The following is an 18,500-nucleotide window of genomic DNA, read 5'->3' as shown; positions in this document are numbered from 1 at the left end:
GGTGAGGCGTGGCCTCCGTAGCTTGTTGTGGCGTTCGGTGTGAACGTGTGCCAGTGTCCGGAGCTGCTCGGAGATGGCGGCGGTGATGTACCGGCTGCTGCGCGGCTCCTCCTGGAGATCATCTTCGGCTGCATACAGCACAGGCACGGATACAGCCTCTGCTCCGCCCGCAGCCTCTGCTGTCTCCTCCGCCCAAGCCAGCTCATCCTCGGGGTCTCCTGCCCCGGCTCAGCCTCATCTGCCCCAGCCCAATGCCCCCACCCTTGGCCGCCGGTTCGCCTCCTCATCCGTCGCCCCCCAGATCGACAGCAAGAGCTTCTTGTGGTCCCGGTACGGGGAGATGAAGAAACTGGTGCAAGGTACTGGCTGCAGTCACCTCTATAGGCAGCACTGTATGGGGTGCAGCTACAGCCCTCAGCATCCTGCTCAGGCCATGCTGGGAGTTGTAGTTCACCCATGGACTTATCCCTGCAGTGCAACTTTTTGCCTGCAGTGACTTGTTTTTTTGGGGGTGGACTTAATTTCTAAGGCTGTGTGCATATGTTGCAGATTTGGTGCGTTTTTTTGCCATGCAGATGTGCTAGCAGAGCCTGAAGCAATCCAGCAAAGTGAATGAGAAACCTGAAGTGTCATGCACAAGTTGTTTTTGATTTTTTTTTTTTAACTTGCAAACTTGGTGCAGAACATAATCTGCAGCACGTCAATTCTCTGTGCGATTTTTTTTACCATCGACTTCACTCAAATCAGTCAAAAGCGCTCGTTTTTCCTGCCGAGAGATGAGTAAATGGGCGCAGAAATTTCTGCAAGGTGTGCACATGGCCTTAAAGGGGAGCTCCACCTGTACGGACAGGACAGATCGCTGGTGACTGTATCCCCTTCTCCAGGGGTTTGCTATAAGAATCTCCATAGACTTCAATAAGAAAATAAAAATCACCCTGTGTAGGGTTTTGACCCCCTGACTATATACGCTGTGCTAAGAAATAACATTATTTATTATTATAGCGCCATTTATTCCATGGCACTTTACATTAGAGGGTCTTGTGCTGAGACCACCATGGATGGAAAATTTTCTGCCTTTGTAACCTATGCTGTTGATTTACTCTGAGGCTTGTAATTTCTGTGCATCGCCTCTACTTGTTAAATATGTAGAGTTTCTTTGTTTTTAAAAAAAAAAAAAAAAAAAACACCTGTCACTTGCTGTGTAATGCATTCCATACCCCCCACCCCCCTTGGTGTAGTGTAAATGCCTCCATTCTGCTGAATTTGATGGGTTTTTATTTTTTTTTCTTATTTTTTTTTTTTCTTCTGTTCATGAGTTATGACCTTCTCTTAACCATATGTAACTTTAGGTCTTAGCCAACTGGGTGTGGCCTCAAAGTCTATGGGAGTATTTGGAACCACACCCACTTGGCTAACAAGACTAGATTTATTTACTGAGATAAGAGAAGACCGTCTCCCAGGAACAAGAGCAACATTGTTGTATTCAGGGGAGCAGCAGCATTCATATCAGGTTAAAAAATAAAGTTATTTATGGTATTTCCCTTTTAGCCCATGTTCCCACGTAGTATACAGTGCATGTAACGGTCTATGCAAAGTGGATATGATTTCATAATCTGCTGCCCATTGTGTGTTTTCTCTATGGGCTTCTACCGGAGCTTGTGGCTTTTATTTAATTTTTTTATATTTTTTCACTAAATGCATTAAAGGGAGTAGGGGGTGCAGCAACAATTTTAAACTTGCGTGATGCTGAGACCATGTGGATAAAGGCATTGTTTACAATGCGAATAAACACTGCCTTTAAAGGGGACCTGTCACGAGGTGGGCAGTTGTTGTACCTATTTTATTCCCGCTGCTCCTGAGTATTCCATGTTTTATTTTGCAATCCTTACTGTGCCAGAGATATGGCCTTTTTCACTTGGTGCTAGCTTTTTGTCTTTCTGAGGATGTGTGGCTTGCATGATCCTCAGGGGTGTGTCTGTACAAGGGGAGTGGCTCATCTGTACAAGGGGAGTGTCTTGCGTGATCCTCAGGGGTGTGTCTGTACAAGGGGAGTGGCTCATCTGTACAAGGGGAGGGGCTTGTGTGACCCTCAGGGGCGTGTCTGTACAAGGGGAGGGGCTTGTGTGACCCTCAGGGGCGTGTCTGTACAAGGGGAGGGGCTTGTGTGACCCTCAGGGGTGTGTCTGTACAAGGGGAGGGGCTTGTGTGACCCTCAGGGGCGTGTCTGTACAAGGGGAGGGGCTTGCGTGACCCTCAGGGGCTTGTCTTTAGACTGTTGTACATTGTTTCCCTGAGAGACACACCCCCTTCTAAAGAACATTAAGTAGCACCAAATAAAAAGGCCCAGGAACTGTATGGTGGGTTAAAAAAATAATAGGAGAGCAGCTGGACTAACATGGCAAAAAAACTATTTACTCTTGACCAGATGACAGGTCAACTTCTTGTACTGTGGTGTTGTCAGTCAGTAGCGCTACAGAGTTGCAGTGTAGCCACTACCAGAGCTGTAGTAGACTTGAAGGAGATCAGAGGAAAGAAGATGCAAGTTGAGCTCGTCTTGTGGTTGGGGCTGCCTAAGTTCTGACAACCATGTCAGATTCTGCTCTAGAAGACTTATTTAGTAGTCAGATATTGAGCCATGGTCTATCTGGGTGTCCCTTGTGATCTATGGTCCCCTGTAATGCTGGCAGTACACTTGAATATAATCAATCATGCATTGAATCCTGGGTATAAGCGCTCGGACCAGAGCCGGTCGGTTCTTCCTCTGAGCTGGTCCCGTGGCTGACGTCCTGAGTCTCATCATATGCAGACGTGCGTTTTTTGGATAGATTAGACTTTACGGTTTTCTTTGGAAAGTGGCCAACCCAGCGCTGCTCTGCTGCCCGCGAGTGTCACTACTGGGGATGTCTCTCGGCTGTTTGCATTGGTGACCTGTGATGGAGAAGTGCATGGCGTGGCCCTCCAGTGGTGTTTACTGGTTTCCAGCACTAAGTGGCAGACTATCCCTCTGTTACACCACAGTCGCTGCCCTGCACTCTCTCTGTAATGAAGGTGATGGATTGCACTTCATGTCAGACACTTTCTGACAGTTCTGAACGTTTAAAGGGAAACCTCTCCTTGTCTTTCACATTGATCTTCCCGCTCCTCGCCCAACTAATGCGTTGTAGTGTTCTGCAGTCAGTCCGCGCTGCAGGCTGATCGGTATCCGGACTGTCTTTGTATCTGAAGCCTTTGTCCTGGCGTCTTTGTATTGTGATGTGGTTTGGGTGGGAATGATTTGCACCGTGGATCCAATCATTTTTATGTTTTGCAGTGATTGTTGCTACATATGATGCTAATTTTGCCTTATGTGCAATTTTTTGTATAAAGAGCTCCCTTGGGGATGCTGAATTGGAGTAAGGGAACTTTAGACTGGTTCAGATTAGTAATACTCTTAGGTGGTGGGAGAGGGTAGCAGATTACCCCAGTTGTCCATGTATTTAAAAAAAAAAACGCACAACAATTCTGTATAAAAACAAAAAAAACACAGTGGCCCTCGCTGCTTAAGTGATCAGATGTTGTCGGCAGGGTCTTGACTGGCATTTTGGAAACTCAACTGCATACTGGGCTGTCACTTAAAACACTGGATACATACAGGAAAGATCCCACCCCGTGCAAGAGCAATATATGGGCTCATCATAATGCACAATTCCACCTTATTTGGAGGTGTTATTGGCCCCTTTACCTCTTGGGGTCCCTTTTGCAGTTGCACCAATGATGTGTCCACCCCTGACTTTAAACCATTAAACTGCAAACTGGAGAAGAGATTCACTTCTACAACATTATGCATTTTCTTTTTCTCCCCCCTTCCTGTGTGTTTTGATAGCTTGGTATTCAGTTAATAAATCTCATTGACTTCATGCTTTTATTTTGGTGCCAGTGATGAATGCCCTTGTGCCCACTGAGCGCAGTCACCTAATCCTATTGAATAGACACGTTCTGGCAGGGGATGCTCCGGCTACGTTGCTCGCAGCACGTACCAGGAGGGCCACTTTGTATTCAGATCCAGAGGAGAAAATTTGCGGCTGAGTCATGTGTGCACCTCTGTTTGCACTGCTGGGTGTCCTGACTATTACCTTAATTATGGCTTTATAGACTCCTATGATCTGTACTGCACAATGAGCCTCTTTATAAAGGAGTGATACATTGTTACAAAAGGAATTTTATCTCTACAGATGTAACTAAGATTTAAATGTGACCACTCACTTTACAACATGTTGCACTGCAAAAACTGTTCACCCTTATTGGAAGTAGTTGCCCAGGATTACAAAAACAAGGCTGCCGCCCCCCCCCCCCCCCACACACACACACACACACCCCAAAAAAAAGTGACTCCGGTTGTCTGGTATTATAACTCATTCCTATTCACTGTATTGGATCTGAGATGCAATACCAGGCACGACCATGAGAAAGTGTGGCACTGTTTCTGGAAGGAAGTGGCCCTGTTTTTTCGACCTAATCAGGGGGGCATGTAGACAGGAGTTGTAATGAAAAGACAATCGCTTAAAGGAATCATTCCTAAATCGTGGCTGGTGAGAGAAATGCAAACTGTTTTCACTTTTTTATATTGGGGTCATTGATGTGTTTGACGGTAAAAGGGGGAAACTCTGCTGCATTTATCAGTAGCATCATTGTGGATGTCATTTCTATCATCCGCACTGGGAAAAATTCTGCAGCTTCACTGAGAAGAAGCCCTGTTTATTATTGCAGTTTTATGTTGTGTATTTAGAACTGTTATTTGTTGAATAGCTTCATCCAATACAAACAAATGTATCAACTGCAAACTTTGCAATAACAAGTAGCTGTAAACTCCAACCTTTAAGAACTTGCTTTAGGTGCTGATTTTTTTTTGATTTTTTTTGGGGTGGGGGGGGGTAAAAATTATGATTTCTCATCAGATTTCAGCCGTCTTGAACTGATGATGTGGCAGTCCCTGCAGGCTGGCAATGACGCAGGGCGATCTGTGTCATTCTGCTGCCACAAGCCGCAGTTGCCGTTTCCATTTCTGTCCAGTGCTGGGTTATTATCTGTGGAAAGCTGTCAAAATTGCTGAAATGTACGTTGCTGGGAGGGCGGGGGATGTCTGACATCTGTGTACATTGTGAAAGAGTGCAATGTCAGCACTTACTGTTATTGCTGCTTTCCCTTATTTATGCATAACTTCTACCATATTTTTTTTAACTTAGAATGCTGCAAGTAGGTTTTACATTTACTAGAGGGCATTTATCAGGACTGATTATTTTACACATCCCTGAAGTCATATAACAAGTATAGCTACATACAGGTGCTTCTCACAAAATTAAAATATCTTCAATTTAATTTATTTCAGTTCTTCAATACAAAAAGTGAAACTCCTATATTACATAGATCACTCTGTTTGTAATGACTATTTCACGTGTTTATTTCTGTTAATGTTGATGATTATGGCTTACAGCCAATGAAAACACAAAAGTCATTATCTCAGTAAATTGGAATACTTTATAACAACAGCTTGAAAAAGGTTATTAAAATCCAAAATGTTGTCCTCCTGAAATGTATGTTCAGTAAATGCCCTCAATACTTGGTCGGGCTCCTTTTGCATCAATTACTGCATCAATGCGGCAATGTGGCATGGAGGGATCAGCCTGTGGCACTGCTGAGGTGTTATGGACGCCCAGGTGGCTTTGATAGCAGCCTTCAGCTCGTCTGCATTGTTGTGTCTGGGGTCTCTCATCTTCCTCTTGACAATACCCCATAGATTCTCTATAATAGATTCTCTATGGGGTTAAGGTCAGGCGAGTTTGCTGCCAATCAAGCACAGTGATACTGTTGTGTGTAAACCAGGTATTGGTACTTTTGGCAGTGTGGACAGGGGCCAAGTCCTGCTGGAGAATGACATTTCCATCTCCAAAAAGCTTGTCGGCAGAGGGAAGCATGAAGTGCTGTAAAATGTCCTGGTAGACGGCTGCGCTGACTTTGGTCTTGATAAAACACAGTGGACCTACACCAGCAGATGACATGGCTCCCCAAACCATCACTGATTGTGGAGACTTCACACTAGACCTCCAGCAGCTTGGATTGTGGCCTCTCCACTCTTCCTCCAGACTCCGGGACCTTGATTTCCAAATGAAATGCAAAATTTACTTTCATCTGAAAACAACACCTTGGAGCACTGAGAACAGTCCAGGTGTTTTTCTCCTTGGCCCAGGTAAGATGCTTCTCGCGTTGTCTATTGGTCATGAGTGGCTTGACACAAGGAATGCGACACTTGTAGCCCATGTCCTGGATATGTCTGTGTGTGGTGGCTCTTGAAGTAATGACTCCAGCAGCAGTCCACTCCTTGTGAATCTCCCTCAAATTTTTGAATGGCCTTTTCTTAACAATCCTTTCTAGGCTGCGGTTATCCCGGTTGCTTGTGCACCTTTTTCTACCACACTTTTTCCTTCCACTCAACTTTCCATTAATATACTTGGATACAGCACTCTGTGAACAGCCAGCTTCTTTAGCAATGACCTTTTGTGGCTTACCCTCCTTGTGGAGTGTGTCAATGACTGCCTTCTGGACATCTGTCAAGTCAGCCGTCTTCCCCATGATTGTGGAGCCTACTGAAACAGACTAAGGGACCTTTTTAAACGCTTAGGAAGTCTTTTCAAGTGTGTTTTAATTATTCTAATTTACTGAGTTAAACGCAAGTCATTTCATTGGCTATAAGCCATAATCCTCAACATTAACAGAAATAAACACTTGAAATAGATCACTCTGTTTGTAATGACTCTATGTAATATAGGAGTTTCACTTTTTGTATTGAAGAACTGAAATTAACAGTTTTGATATTCTAATTTTGTGAAAAGCACTTCTGTGTATCAACCTATTATATTAACTGTAAGGCTGTGTCCACGATGCAGAAATGCTGCAGATTTTTTCTGCATCTCCCTGGCAGGAAAAAAACGCATGCAGATTTTACATGCGTTTTTCCTGCCAGGTAGAAGCGTTTGTGAAGCGTTTTTTTTTGCATGCATTTCTGCATGCCCTTTTCCAAGCTTTTTTTTTTTTTTTTTTTTTTTTTTTTTTTTTTTGCGATTATAGTGTGAACAAGTAATAGTTAAAAAAAAAAAGAGTAAAAAAAATGGTAAAAAAATAAACATTATACTCACCTTCCGATGGTCCCCAGTGATTTCTCTGATGCGTCCGGTCTCTTGTATGGCTCACAATGGTCTAAAAGGACCGAACGGTGACGTCATTTAGTCACATGACTAAATGACGTCATGGAAGGTCCTTTTAGACCATCGTGAGCCATTCAAGAGACCAGACGCAGCGGAGAGAAGACCGGGGGACCATCAGAAGATGAGTATAATGTATATTTGTATTTTAAATTTTTACAGGTACTATGGTACCTGGGTCTGGAGGAGAGTCTCCTCTTCTCCAGACCCAGGTACCATCCTCACATTGAATCGCTTAATATCCACATGTGCACATGTAGTCATGCGGATGTTAAGCGATTCAATGGCGGCAATTACGGATGCGGATTATCTTTGGGGACCATGAGGCACGCATTACCAAGCGTTTTTTAAGCGTTTTCGCTGCGGAAATTCTGCGGCAAAAACACTTGAAAAAACATAGTGGGCACGCAGCCTAAGGGTATGTTCACATGTTGCATTTTTATTTTTTCAGTGAAAATCAGAGTAGAGACTGCATACAATACTCTGCGTCTTGGTAAAAATGCAGCAGGGCTCAAAATGCGCGCAGGAGGGAAAAGCAGTGTGCATGGGGTTTCAGAAGTTTGATTTTCTCCTATTGTACAACGCTATGTACACTCCCTGACAGAAGTTATGTCGCTTATAACCTGACGCTAAATTCATCCATTGGTTTTATAAATTACTCTTTTGAAAGCTGAAACCCTCCCAAATTTGGTTTAGGTAAAGAAAATAAAGTGGCATCAATGCTGAAATATTGATCATTTAATGAACACAGAATGGTCAGATTTTGGCAAGACAAAAGTTTTGTCGCCTGGTCATATAATGCACCCAATCCTAGTTTACATCCTTACTAGTGCTCAGTAAATGATCGGTTAATTAGTGGGTGTGTATAAAAAGAAACCCAGCACCCAAGACCTTCACTTGAACTGCAACTTGAGCTCTGACAACATGCCAAAAATCCACCCTGCGACCAAAGCCTTGATTATCAAGAGGCTGAAGACCAGATCCACTGCAGAGGTGGCTGGCACCTTTAATGTGTCTCAGCGTCAAGTACAAAGAATTAAAAAAAGATTTGAAGAGACTGGAGATGTGTTTGACAAGCCCAGGTCCGGCAGACCCCGCAAGACAACTGCTCAGGAGGAACGTTTGTTGGTTAGAAAATCCAAAGCAAGCCCCTCTTCCACTGCAACAGAGCTCCAACAGGCCTGGTCACCTCAAGTCCCTGTGTCAACTAGAACAGTTTGTAGGATTCTGTCTCGAAATGGCCTCCATGGTGGAATCAGTGCCCAGAAGCCAGCACTAAACAAAAGGCAAATAAAAAACCGTGTGGCATTTGCAAAGTCCCACAGCCTGGACACTGAAAAAGTGGCAGAAGGTGGATTTCTCTGATGAATCTTCAGTAGAATTATACCACAGCCGCCGCCAATACTGCAGGAGACCTACTGGAGCCCGTATGGATCCAAAATACACCCAGAAAACAGTTAAATTTGGTGGTGGAAAGAATATGGTCTGGGGTTACATTCAGTATGGGGGTGTGCGAAACATTTGCATGGTATTTTAGGCTATTGATATTGCCTTCCATCAAGAAGTATTAGCTACCTCTTACATTCCAAATCATAAAAGGGGTCCAATTCTGCAGCAGGATGGTGCTCCATCTCATACATCCATCTCTACAACAAAGTTCCTCCAGGCAGAAAAGATCAAGGTGCTCAAGGACTGGCCAGCCCAGTCACCAGACATGAACATCATTGAGCATGTTTGGGGTAGGATGAAAGAGGAAGCTTGGAAGACAAAACCAAAGAATCTAGATGACCTCTGGGAGGCATGTAAGACGGCATTCTCTGCTATTCCTGATGACTTCATTAATAAATTGTATGAATCATTGTTGAACCGCATGGATGCAGTCCTTCAAGCACATGGAAGTCACACAAAATATTAAATATAACTCTAATAGCACCACAACTTCATTCACCAATGTTATGCAACATATATTTGTATTTTAAGATAATTATTTGTTTGAATATCACATTACTTTGTGGGCAACAACTTTTGTCTTGCCAAAATCTGACCATTCTGTGTTCATTAAATGATCAATACTCCAGCATTGATGCCAATTTATTTTCTTTACCTAAACCAAATTTGGGAGGGTTTCAGCTTTCAAAAGAGTAATTTATAAAACCAATGGATGAATTTAACGTCAGGTTATAAGCTTTCATTTACATAACCTGGATAAGCGACAGAACTTCTGTCAGGGAGTGTATTTTGCCCACCAAATATGCCGAAAAAAATACTCCAAAAATAGGATGGGAATATGCCCTAGAAATGTTGCAATTTCTTAGCAGAGACCGGAGATTATTCTTCCCCATCCATTTCATATTTTTCTTTATTCTTTGAGGCCAGTCAGCAGGCTTTCTATCCAATAAATATTGGAAGTCATAGACCACGACTGCCAATACTTAAGGCTATTTTGTTGCATTGTGCTGTTTTAGACCCGATGTTCATGATTATTTCCAAATACTTTTTTCTTTGTTTTCTTAAGCATAATGTATTAATGTATCACATGGTCCTGATTTTCAGATTTGTGGCCCCTTCTTCAACCACCGCCATACGTTGTTTGTTTTGAAAGGCTTGCAGATTGGAGGAGGGTGTAAGAGTAGCGCTCCGAGCAGTTCAAAGGAAGTTCCTGCACTTAGAACTTTGTCCTGTGGATTTTTTTTTTTTTTTTTTTTTGCATTTCTTTAGGGGAACCCCAGAGAATTAGGATTTATAATTCCTGTTTTTACCGAAGATAACCTCTGTATAATGCTCTTTGCAACATTTAAATTGGGTAAATGGAGGGGGAAGGGGTAGTAAAAATTGCATCAACCCAAAAAGTCCATCCATCCGTCATGATAAAATTTTTAATGTGTGGTCTCTTCCATCTGCAGACCTCCTACCTCCTGGGGTGTGTAACCTCCTGAATTCATCCACCATCTACGCTAACAATGAAGTGTGTCTCAGAGACATCGAGATCTATGGCTTTGATTATGACTACACGTTGGCGCTCTATTCTAATGCACTGCACTCCATGATCTTCAACACGGCCAGGGACATCTTGGTGGAGCAGTACAAGGTATGTTCGAGGCGGAAGTATGGCTGGGGATAATGGTGATCATTCCCACTGACCATCTCCTGGATACATCTTCTCAGTGGGATGATGGGGGTTGGAACAGCTGCCAGACACCTTGTGATGCTTCTCTCCAGGGAAGATGTTATATTATCTCTATTGAGGTTGGCAGACATTTATGGGATCTGATCCTTGTGATCTAAGGGTCGGCAGCATGTGGCACTCAGCTGTTTGGAACCTACAAAGCCTATCATGCCCTATTGGAAGTTGTAGATTCACAACAGCTGGAGTGCTACAAGTTGCTGACCTGCCATTGAGGTTATAACTTGGCAATATACCGTAGATGGATAATACTTAAAGAAACTGGTTACTCAAAACGTTTTGGTGGCAAACCTCACTGGTTGGGACTTCCTTATAGACAAAACGCTCCCAGAAGAAACTTTATTTAAAGGGGCAACAAAGAAACCTTTTTATGTAACAGTATAATGCTCAGACTTTGTATCTGTCCTTCCTAGTACCCAGCGGGAATCTTGAAGTACGAATATCTGCCCAACTTTGCAGTCCGAGGGCTGCACTACGACATGAATAAGGTAATTGCAGCTGATCTGTATCTTTACTTGTAGGATCAGATTGATGTAAATGGAGCTCAAGGTTTTGAAGAAAGACTAAGAGCAATGCTTATACTTCCCAAACTCTCTCCTCTTTATCTGGATGGCGATGGCCACCGTGATCTTCATCTGAGAAGCATTTGGTGGAGATCTTGGCTTCTCATTCAGCATATAAGACTAGCATTAATGCGAGGTGTGTGTGTTTGTGTATTATGATTTACATTCACACACTCCATTTTTGTGGACCAGACTAGTTACACTGATGTCCAATATTTTTTTTTTTTTTTGTGTGGTGGGTTCCAATTGGACATCAGTGTAACTAGTCTGGTCCACAAAAATGGAATGTGTGACAGTAATATTTATTCTTTAACTTTTAGGGACTTTCAGCACAAAATGACTGTTTTTATTTACAAAGGACTGTCTCTAGATGTGCATCTTCCCACCTACTTGTTTGCAATATTTCACTTCCTTGATTGACAGCTCTGGTTGTACAGAAGCCAGAGGTGGACAAATATAATGGGAAACAAGTAGGTGGGAAATGGCACATTGAGTGTCTGCTTGGAGTGAAAAAAAAGTTGCTAAATTTTTTTTTTTTTTTTTCCATCATCATCCTCTTCGTTGATTGACAGCTGCTTTTTCTGCAGCTAGAAGAGTGAAGACTGATGAAACCCAAGTAAATGGGAATGTGCATGCTAGGGTTGCACCAAGTCCCTATTATTGACTTAAACAGTCTGTGCTGTAATTCCGTTTTCTAAATTAAAAGTAAAAATAACAGATTTAAAAAAAAAAAAAAAAAAAAAAAAAACTCCTGTTCATCACCCTTCTGACTAATTGCAGACTTGTCCTCCCAGTATTAGTTTTGCTGGTGGTAACTTAAACTATATTGTAGCTCAGCACTGAGTGTTGAAACTATCAAAGTTTTGCTGCACATGACTGTTGCAGCCTCTGATCGGCTGCAGCAGTCATGGTCTGGCTGTTTGTATAGCGTGTGGATAGCCAAGAACCTGCACTGGATCACTGGGGAAATAATATACACTGCTCAAAAAAATAAAGGGAACACTCCACACATCCTAGATCTGAATAAATGAAATATTCTCATTGAATACTTTGTTCTGTACAAAGTTGAATGTGCTGACAACAAAATCACACAAAAATCATCAATGGAAATCACATTTATTAACCAATGGAGGCCTGGATTTGGAGTCACCCCCAAAATTAAAGTGGAAAAACACACTACAGGCTGATCCAACTATGATGTAATGTCCTTAAAACAAGTCAAAATGAGGCTGAGTATTGTGTGTGGCCTCCACGTGCCTGTATGACCTCCCTACAACGCCTGGGCATGCTCCTGATGAGGCTCAGTATTGTGTGTGGCCTCCACGTGCCTGTATGACCTCCCTACAACGCCTGGGCATGCTCCTGATGAGGTTGCGGATGGTCTCCTGTGGGATCTCCTCCCAGACCTGGACTAAAGCAACCGCCAACTCCTGGACAGTCTGTGGTGCAACGTGACGTTGGTGGATGGAGCGAGACATGATGTCCCAGATGTGCTCAATCGGATTCAGGTCTGGGGAACGGGCGGGCCAGTCCATAGCTTCAATGCCTTCATCTTGCAGGAGCTGCTGACACACTCCAGCCACATGAGGTCTGGCATTGTCCTGCATTAGGAGAAACCCAGGGCCAACAGCACCAGCATATGGTCTCACAAGGGGTCTGAGGATCTCATCTCGGTACCTAATGGCAGTCAGGCTACCTCTGGTGAGCACATGGGGGGCTGTGCAGCCCTCCAAAGAAATGCCACCCCACACCATTACTGACCCACTGCCAAACCGGTCATGCTGAAGGATGTTGCAGGCAGCAGATCGCTCTCCACGGCGTCTCCAGACTCTGTCACGTCTGTCACATGTGCTCAGTGTGAACCTGCTTTCATCTGTGAAGAGCACAGGGCGCCAGTGGTGACTTTGCCAATCCTGGTGTTCTGTGGCAAATGCCAAGCGTCCTGCATGGTGTTGGGCTGTGAGCACAACCCCCATCTGTGGACGTCGGGCCTTCATACCACCCTCATGGAGTCGGTTTCTAACCGTTTGTGCAGACACATGTACATTTGTGGCCTGCTGGAGGTCATTTTGCAGGGCTCTGGCAGCGCTCCTCCTGTTCCTCCTTGCACAAAGGCGGAGGTAGTGGTCCTGCTGCTGGGTTGTTGCCCTCCTCCGGCCCCCTCCACGTCTCCTGGTGTACTGGCCTGTCTCCTGGTAGCACCTCCAGCCTCTGGACACTACGCTGACAGACACAGCAAACCTTCTTGCCACAGCTCGCACTGATGTGCCATCCTGGATGAACTGGACTACCTCAGCAACTTCTGTGGGTTGTACTATAGACACCGCCACATGCTACTGTACCTCTAGGGGTGAGAGCAATGACAAAATGTAAAGGTGACCAAAACAGCCAAAAAGATGAGAACAGAGAAATGGTCTGTGGTCACCACCTGCAGAACCTCTCCTTTATTGAGGGTATCTTGCTAATTGCCGATCATTTCTACCAGTTGTCTGTTCCATTTGCACAGCAGCAGGAGAAATTGATTGTCAATCAGTGTTGCTTCATAACTGGACAGGTAGATTTCACAGAAGTGTTATTGACTTGGAGTTACATTGTGTTTAAGTGCTCCCTTTATTTATTTATTTTTTTGAGCAGTGTCTATTTTTTTTTTTCCTAGCTGATCCCCTTACATAATAGATTCTACTTTCCATGCTAAATAAATGAATGATCTCTGTCATGTTGGTGGTAGAATTTCATTTTATCCTCTTAGTATATTCTGTTTTGCCTTCTGTCTTGGTGCAGGGACTGCTGATGAAGATAGACGCCTACCACTACATCGAGTTGGGCACAGTATACAGGTAAGTTACCGTGGATCTTTCTTTGCAGTAATGTCACTTAAGTTTTTGGAAGTTCTCTGCACGCGGAGTAAATGCCCTCACATGCACATGACATGTTGCCTTCAGGGTATATTCACAGCTCTTGAATTTTTTTTTTTTCCCTTCGTGTGGTGTGTTCACCTAACTCTTCATATTGTGACGTTAATCTGATCTGCCTCCCCTCCCCATTCACTAGGGGCCTGAAGCCGGTCCCAGATGAGGAGGTGATGGAGCTGTACCAGGGAACACACCACATCCCACTCCACCAGGTCAGCGGGTTCTATGGCAAGGTAAGGACCCACCATAAAAAAAAAAAAATAAAATAAAAAAAAATGATCTATAAATGTAGGGGCAGCTTTTTTTTTTTTATTTTATGGCAACATGTCCAGTGCTCGGCAGTTGTACAGTGGGGAGAATAAGTATTTCATACACTGCCAATTTTGCAAGTTTTCCCACCTACAAAGAATGGAGAGGTCTGTAATTATCGTAGGTACACTTCACCTGTGAGAGACAGAATCTAAAAATAAAAAAAACAGAAAATCACATTGTATGATTTTTAAATTATTAAATTGCATTTTATTGCATGAAATAAGTACCGTCTTTTTCGGACCGTAAGACGCACCTAGGTTTTAGAGGAGGAAAATAGAAAAAAAAATAAGCAAAAAAAAAAAAAAGGTGGTCATGATGCCCTGTTATAGGGGAGGGGGTCTGCTGCTGACACTGTTATATGGGTAATGGCCCCCAATTATGTTAATATCCTCCATCCTAGTATATATGGTCCCCCTCCTTCCTGTAATACTTGGCCCTCATCCCCTTCCTGGTATGTATGGCACCCCAATCCCCCCCCATCCTGATAGGCTTGCCCCCCCCCCCCCTGATCCCCATCATGCTGCACACAAAAAAAAAAAAAACAATCATACTCCCTTCCTCTCTCCTCCAGCGCTGTGTCCCGCTCTGCTGCTGACAGGGTTCTCCCTGTGTGAGCCGTGCATGGTGTCCCTGCCATGCATCCTCACACAGTGATCTGCTGTGCCGGAGTAGTCACTGCTCCCCATGCCGGGACTGCGTGCGTGGGGAGCAGTGACCATTCATTCTCCCTAATAGCGTGCACACTGTAGCCACAGCGCGGCTCCTGCTGCCGCTCTGTGGTCATGTGTGCACACTATCAAAGTCCTTGACTATTCAGGGACGCTATGCGCGGCTCACACAGAGAGAACCCTGTCGGCAGCAGAGCGGAACGCAGCGCTGGAGGAGAGAGGAGGGGAGTATGATTGTTTGTCTTTTTGTGTGCAGCGTGACAGGGATAGGGGGGCAAGCATACGAGGATGGGGGGGGCAATACATACAGGGATGAAGGGTGCCAAGCATACCAGGATGAGAGATGGGGGGGGGGGGGGCATACATACGGGGATGAAGGGTAAGAAGCTATTAAGGAAAATTAATATTCACTGCTCACTATACCCATGGGCGTGGGGAGCAGTGAATATTCATTTTCTTTAGTAGCGGGCACAGTGTAGGCTGCAGCAGGCGGCTACTGCCTCCTGTGCACTGCTATTGCCACACCCCCCACCATCCACAGCCACAGTATTTATGTATATCAAACTATAAGACACACCCCCCACTTTCCTCTAAAATTTTGGAGGAAAAAAGTGCGTCTTTATAATCCGAAAAATACGGTATTTGATCACCTACCAACCAGCAAGAATTCTGGCTCAGACTGATTCGTTTTTCTTTAAGAAGCCTCCTACTCTGCACTCATTACCTGTATTAATTGCACCTGTTTGAACTAATTACCTATATAAAAGACCCCTGTCCACACACTCACACTCCAACCTCTCCACCATGGCCAAGACCAAAGAGCTGTCTAAGGACCCCAGGGACAAAATTGTAGAGCTGCACAAGATTGGGATGGGCTACAAGACAATAGACAAGCAACTTGTTGAGAAGGCAACAGCTGTTGGCACCATTATTAGAAAATGGAAAAAACACAAGATGACTGTCATTCTTCCTCGGTCTGGGGCTCCATGCAAGATCTCACCTCGTGGGGTAAGGATGATTCTGAGACAGGTCAGGAATTAGCCCAGAACTACATGGGAGGACCTGGTCAATGACCTGAAGAGAGCTGGGATCACAATCTCGAACATGACCGTTGGTAACACACTACGCCGTCATGGGTTAAAATCCTGCAGGGCACGCAAGGTCCCCCTGCTCACACCAGCACATGTCCAGGTCTGTTTAACCCCTTAATAACATCTGACGTACTAATACGCGTCTGTGCCCTGGGACTTAAGAGCCAGACCCGTATTAGTACGTCATCGCGATCGCACGCGCACACAGGCTGTGCGGGCGCGATCGCCGCCGGGTGTCAGCTGATTGTCACAGCTGACACCCGGTACTATGTGCAGGGAACAGTCCTGCACCGCTCCCAGCACATTAACCGCTGCGATCGAAGTCGATCGCAGCATTGCGGGGGCAAGTGGAGGTGATCGCAGATACTCGCCTCCTCTTCCGGCTTCCAGCGCTGTCTGCAAAGGCTTCCCGGGTGTTGCCATGACAACCCGATGTCGTCATGACAACATCCGGGTCACGGGTCACCAGACAGCAGGAAGATTGTTTGGACATGCGCAGTGCATCTCCAAACAATCTTTTCACTGTGCACCGCTGATAGTTTGGGACTACATTTGAATTAAGGCTATCAGATCAGACAGCTTCCAAACTAGAATAACACAAAAGAGTCTGTGGCGGCACATGCCCGCCAGACAAGAAGAGATTCTGACAAAATATAAAAACAATATTTATTGATATAAAAAATACATAAAATAAGACAAGGGAAAACCTCCAAAAAAAGGGGGGAATGGAAAACACAGAAGGATCCACAGCTAGCATATGTGATACATAAATATGTATACAGGATCACACATATAAATAGGTAAAATCCAAACGATAAGGAGATAAACCAAAAAGAGTACTACTAAATCCTAGTATAGCGCATGTGCGGCAAGGAAATACTAAATGTATATTAAATCCCAAAAAGGTTAATATAGAACATAACACCAGCAGATTTATAATAAATGCAAAGTGCAAATAAAGGCAAAAAATCGCTGAGGCAGAAAAGAAGCCTAGTGGGAAACATAAATACCTGATCAAAAAATGTGGATCCTGACAAGCTCAGACCAAAGTGTCCTCCCCCTACACCCGACGGACGCCGTTTCGCAATGTCTCTTCTTCCGGGGCGTGTCATGACACTAGGCTTCTTTTCTGCCTCAGCGATTTTTTGCCTTTATTTGCACTTTGCATTTATTATAAATCTGCTGGTGTTATGTTCTATATTAACCTTTTTGGGATTTAATATACATTTAGTATTTCCTTGCCGCACATGCGCTATACTAGGATTTAGTAGTACTCTTTTTGGTTTATCTCTTTATCGTTTGGATTTTACCTATTTATATGTGTGATCCTGTATACATATTTATGTATCACATATGCTAGCTGTGGATCCTTCTGGGTTTTCCATTCCCCCCTTTTTTTGGAGGTTTTCCCTTGTCTTATTTTATGTATTTTTTATTTTTTTGAATCAATAAATATTGTTTTTTTATTTTGTCAGAATCTCTTCTTGTCTGGCGGGCATGTGCCGCCACAGACTCTTTTGTGTTACCGCTGATAGCCTGTATGACACAGGGATGGTGCTGCATTCCTGTGACATGCAGGCGATCAGAGAAAAAAAAGTGTAAGTCCCATAGTGGGACAAAGTAATAAAGTATAAAAACACCCAGAAAGTGAAAAAAAAAATAAAAAAAATAAAATAAAAAAATATAAAAAATAAATAAATAAAATAATCCACCAAAAATAAAAATAGAATGTACCAATCAATAAATATTATAAAAAAAAAAAAAAAACAAACAAAAAAAAAAAAACAATAAAAGTACACATTTGGTATCGCCGCATCCGGAACAAGCTGACCTATAAAACTGTCCCACTAGTTAACCCCTTCAGTGAACACTGTAAAAAAAAAAAAAAAAGAAAATGAAGCAAAAAACAATGCTTTATCACCATACCGCCAAATAAAAAATGGAATAACACGCGATCAAAAAGACTAATATAAATAAAAATGGTACCACTGAAAACGTCATCTCGTCCCGCAAAAAACAAGCTGACATACAGCTCCATCAGCCGAAAAATAAAAAAGTTATAGCTCTCAGAATAAAGCTATGCTAAAAAATATTATTTTCTATAAAATTGCTTTTATTATGTAAAAGTGCAAAACATAGAAAAACGATATAAATGTGGTATCGCTGTAAACGTACTGACCCGAAGAATAAAGCTGCCTTATTAATTTTACCACACGCGGAACAGAATAAAAATAAATAAAAAAAAAAAACAATTCCTGAATTGTTGGTTTTTGTTCATTCTGCCTCCCAAAAATCGGAATAGAAAGCGATCAAAAAATGTCACGTGCCTGAAAATGGCACCAATAACGTCAACTCATCCCGCAAAAAACGAGCCGTCACATGACTGCCAAAATATGGAAAAATTATAGCTCTCAAAATATGGCGATGCAAAAACTAGATTTTACAGAAAATGCGTCTTTTTGTGTGTGACAGCTGTCAGTCATAAAAACCCCATATGATTCTGGTATTGCTGTAATCACACCGACCCGAAGAATA

The 18,500-nt window shown here is 43.4% G+C and overlaps 1 protein-coding gene across 1 annotated transcript in view; it reads left to right on the top strand.

Annotated features, from left to right (window-relative positions):
- Positions 1–18,500, top strand: part of LOC141154235 (5'-nucleotidase domain-containing protein 2-like) — a 41,286-nt gene continuing 22,786 nt past the window's right edge. Inside the window, exons 1-5 of the mRNA XM_073639835.1 lie at positions 1–359; positions 10,139–10,323; positions 10,833–10,907; positions 13,764–13,819; positions 14,034–14,127. Coding sequence (XP_073495936.1) covers positions 74–359; positions 10,139–10,323; positions 10,833–10,907; positions 13,764–13,819; positions 14,034–14,127 — 696 coding nt within the window. The 5' untranslated portion in view covers positions 1–73. The remainder of the gene's footprint in view (positions 360–10,138; positions 10,324–10,832; positions 10,908–13,763; positions 13,820–14,033; positions 14,128–18,500) is intronic.

This window comes from Phyllobates terribilis, unplaced genomic scaffold (assembly GCF_046119375.1).
Source record: "Phyllobates terribilis strain yellow unplaced genomic scaffold, ASM4611937v1 Scaffold_7__3_contigs__length_470593459, whole genome shotgun sequence".
Taxonomy (NCBI): domain Eukaryota; kingdom Metazoa; phylum Chordata; class Amphibia; order Anura; family Dendrobatidae; genus Phyllobates; species Phyllobates terribilis.
Note: the sequence above shows the minus strand (reverse complement) of the source record. Positions and strands in the feature narration are given on the sequence as shown.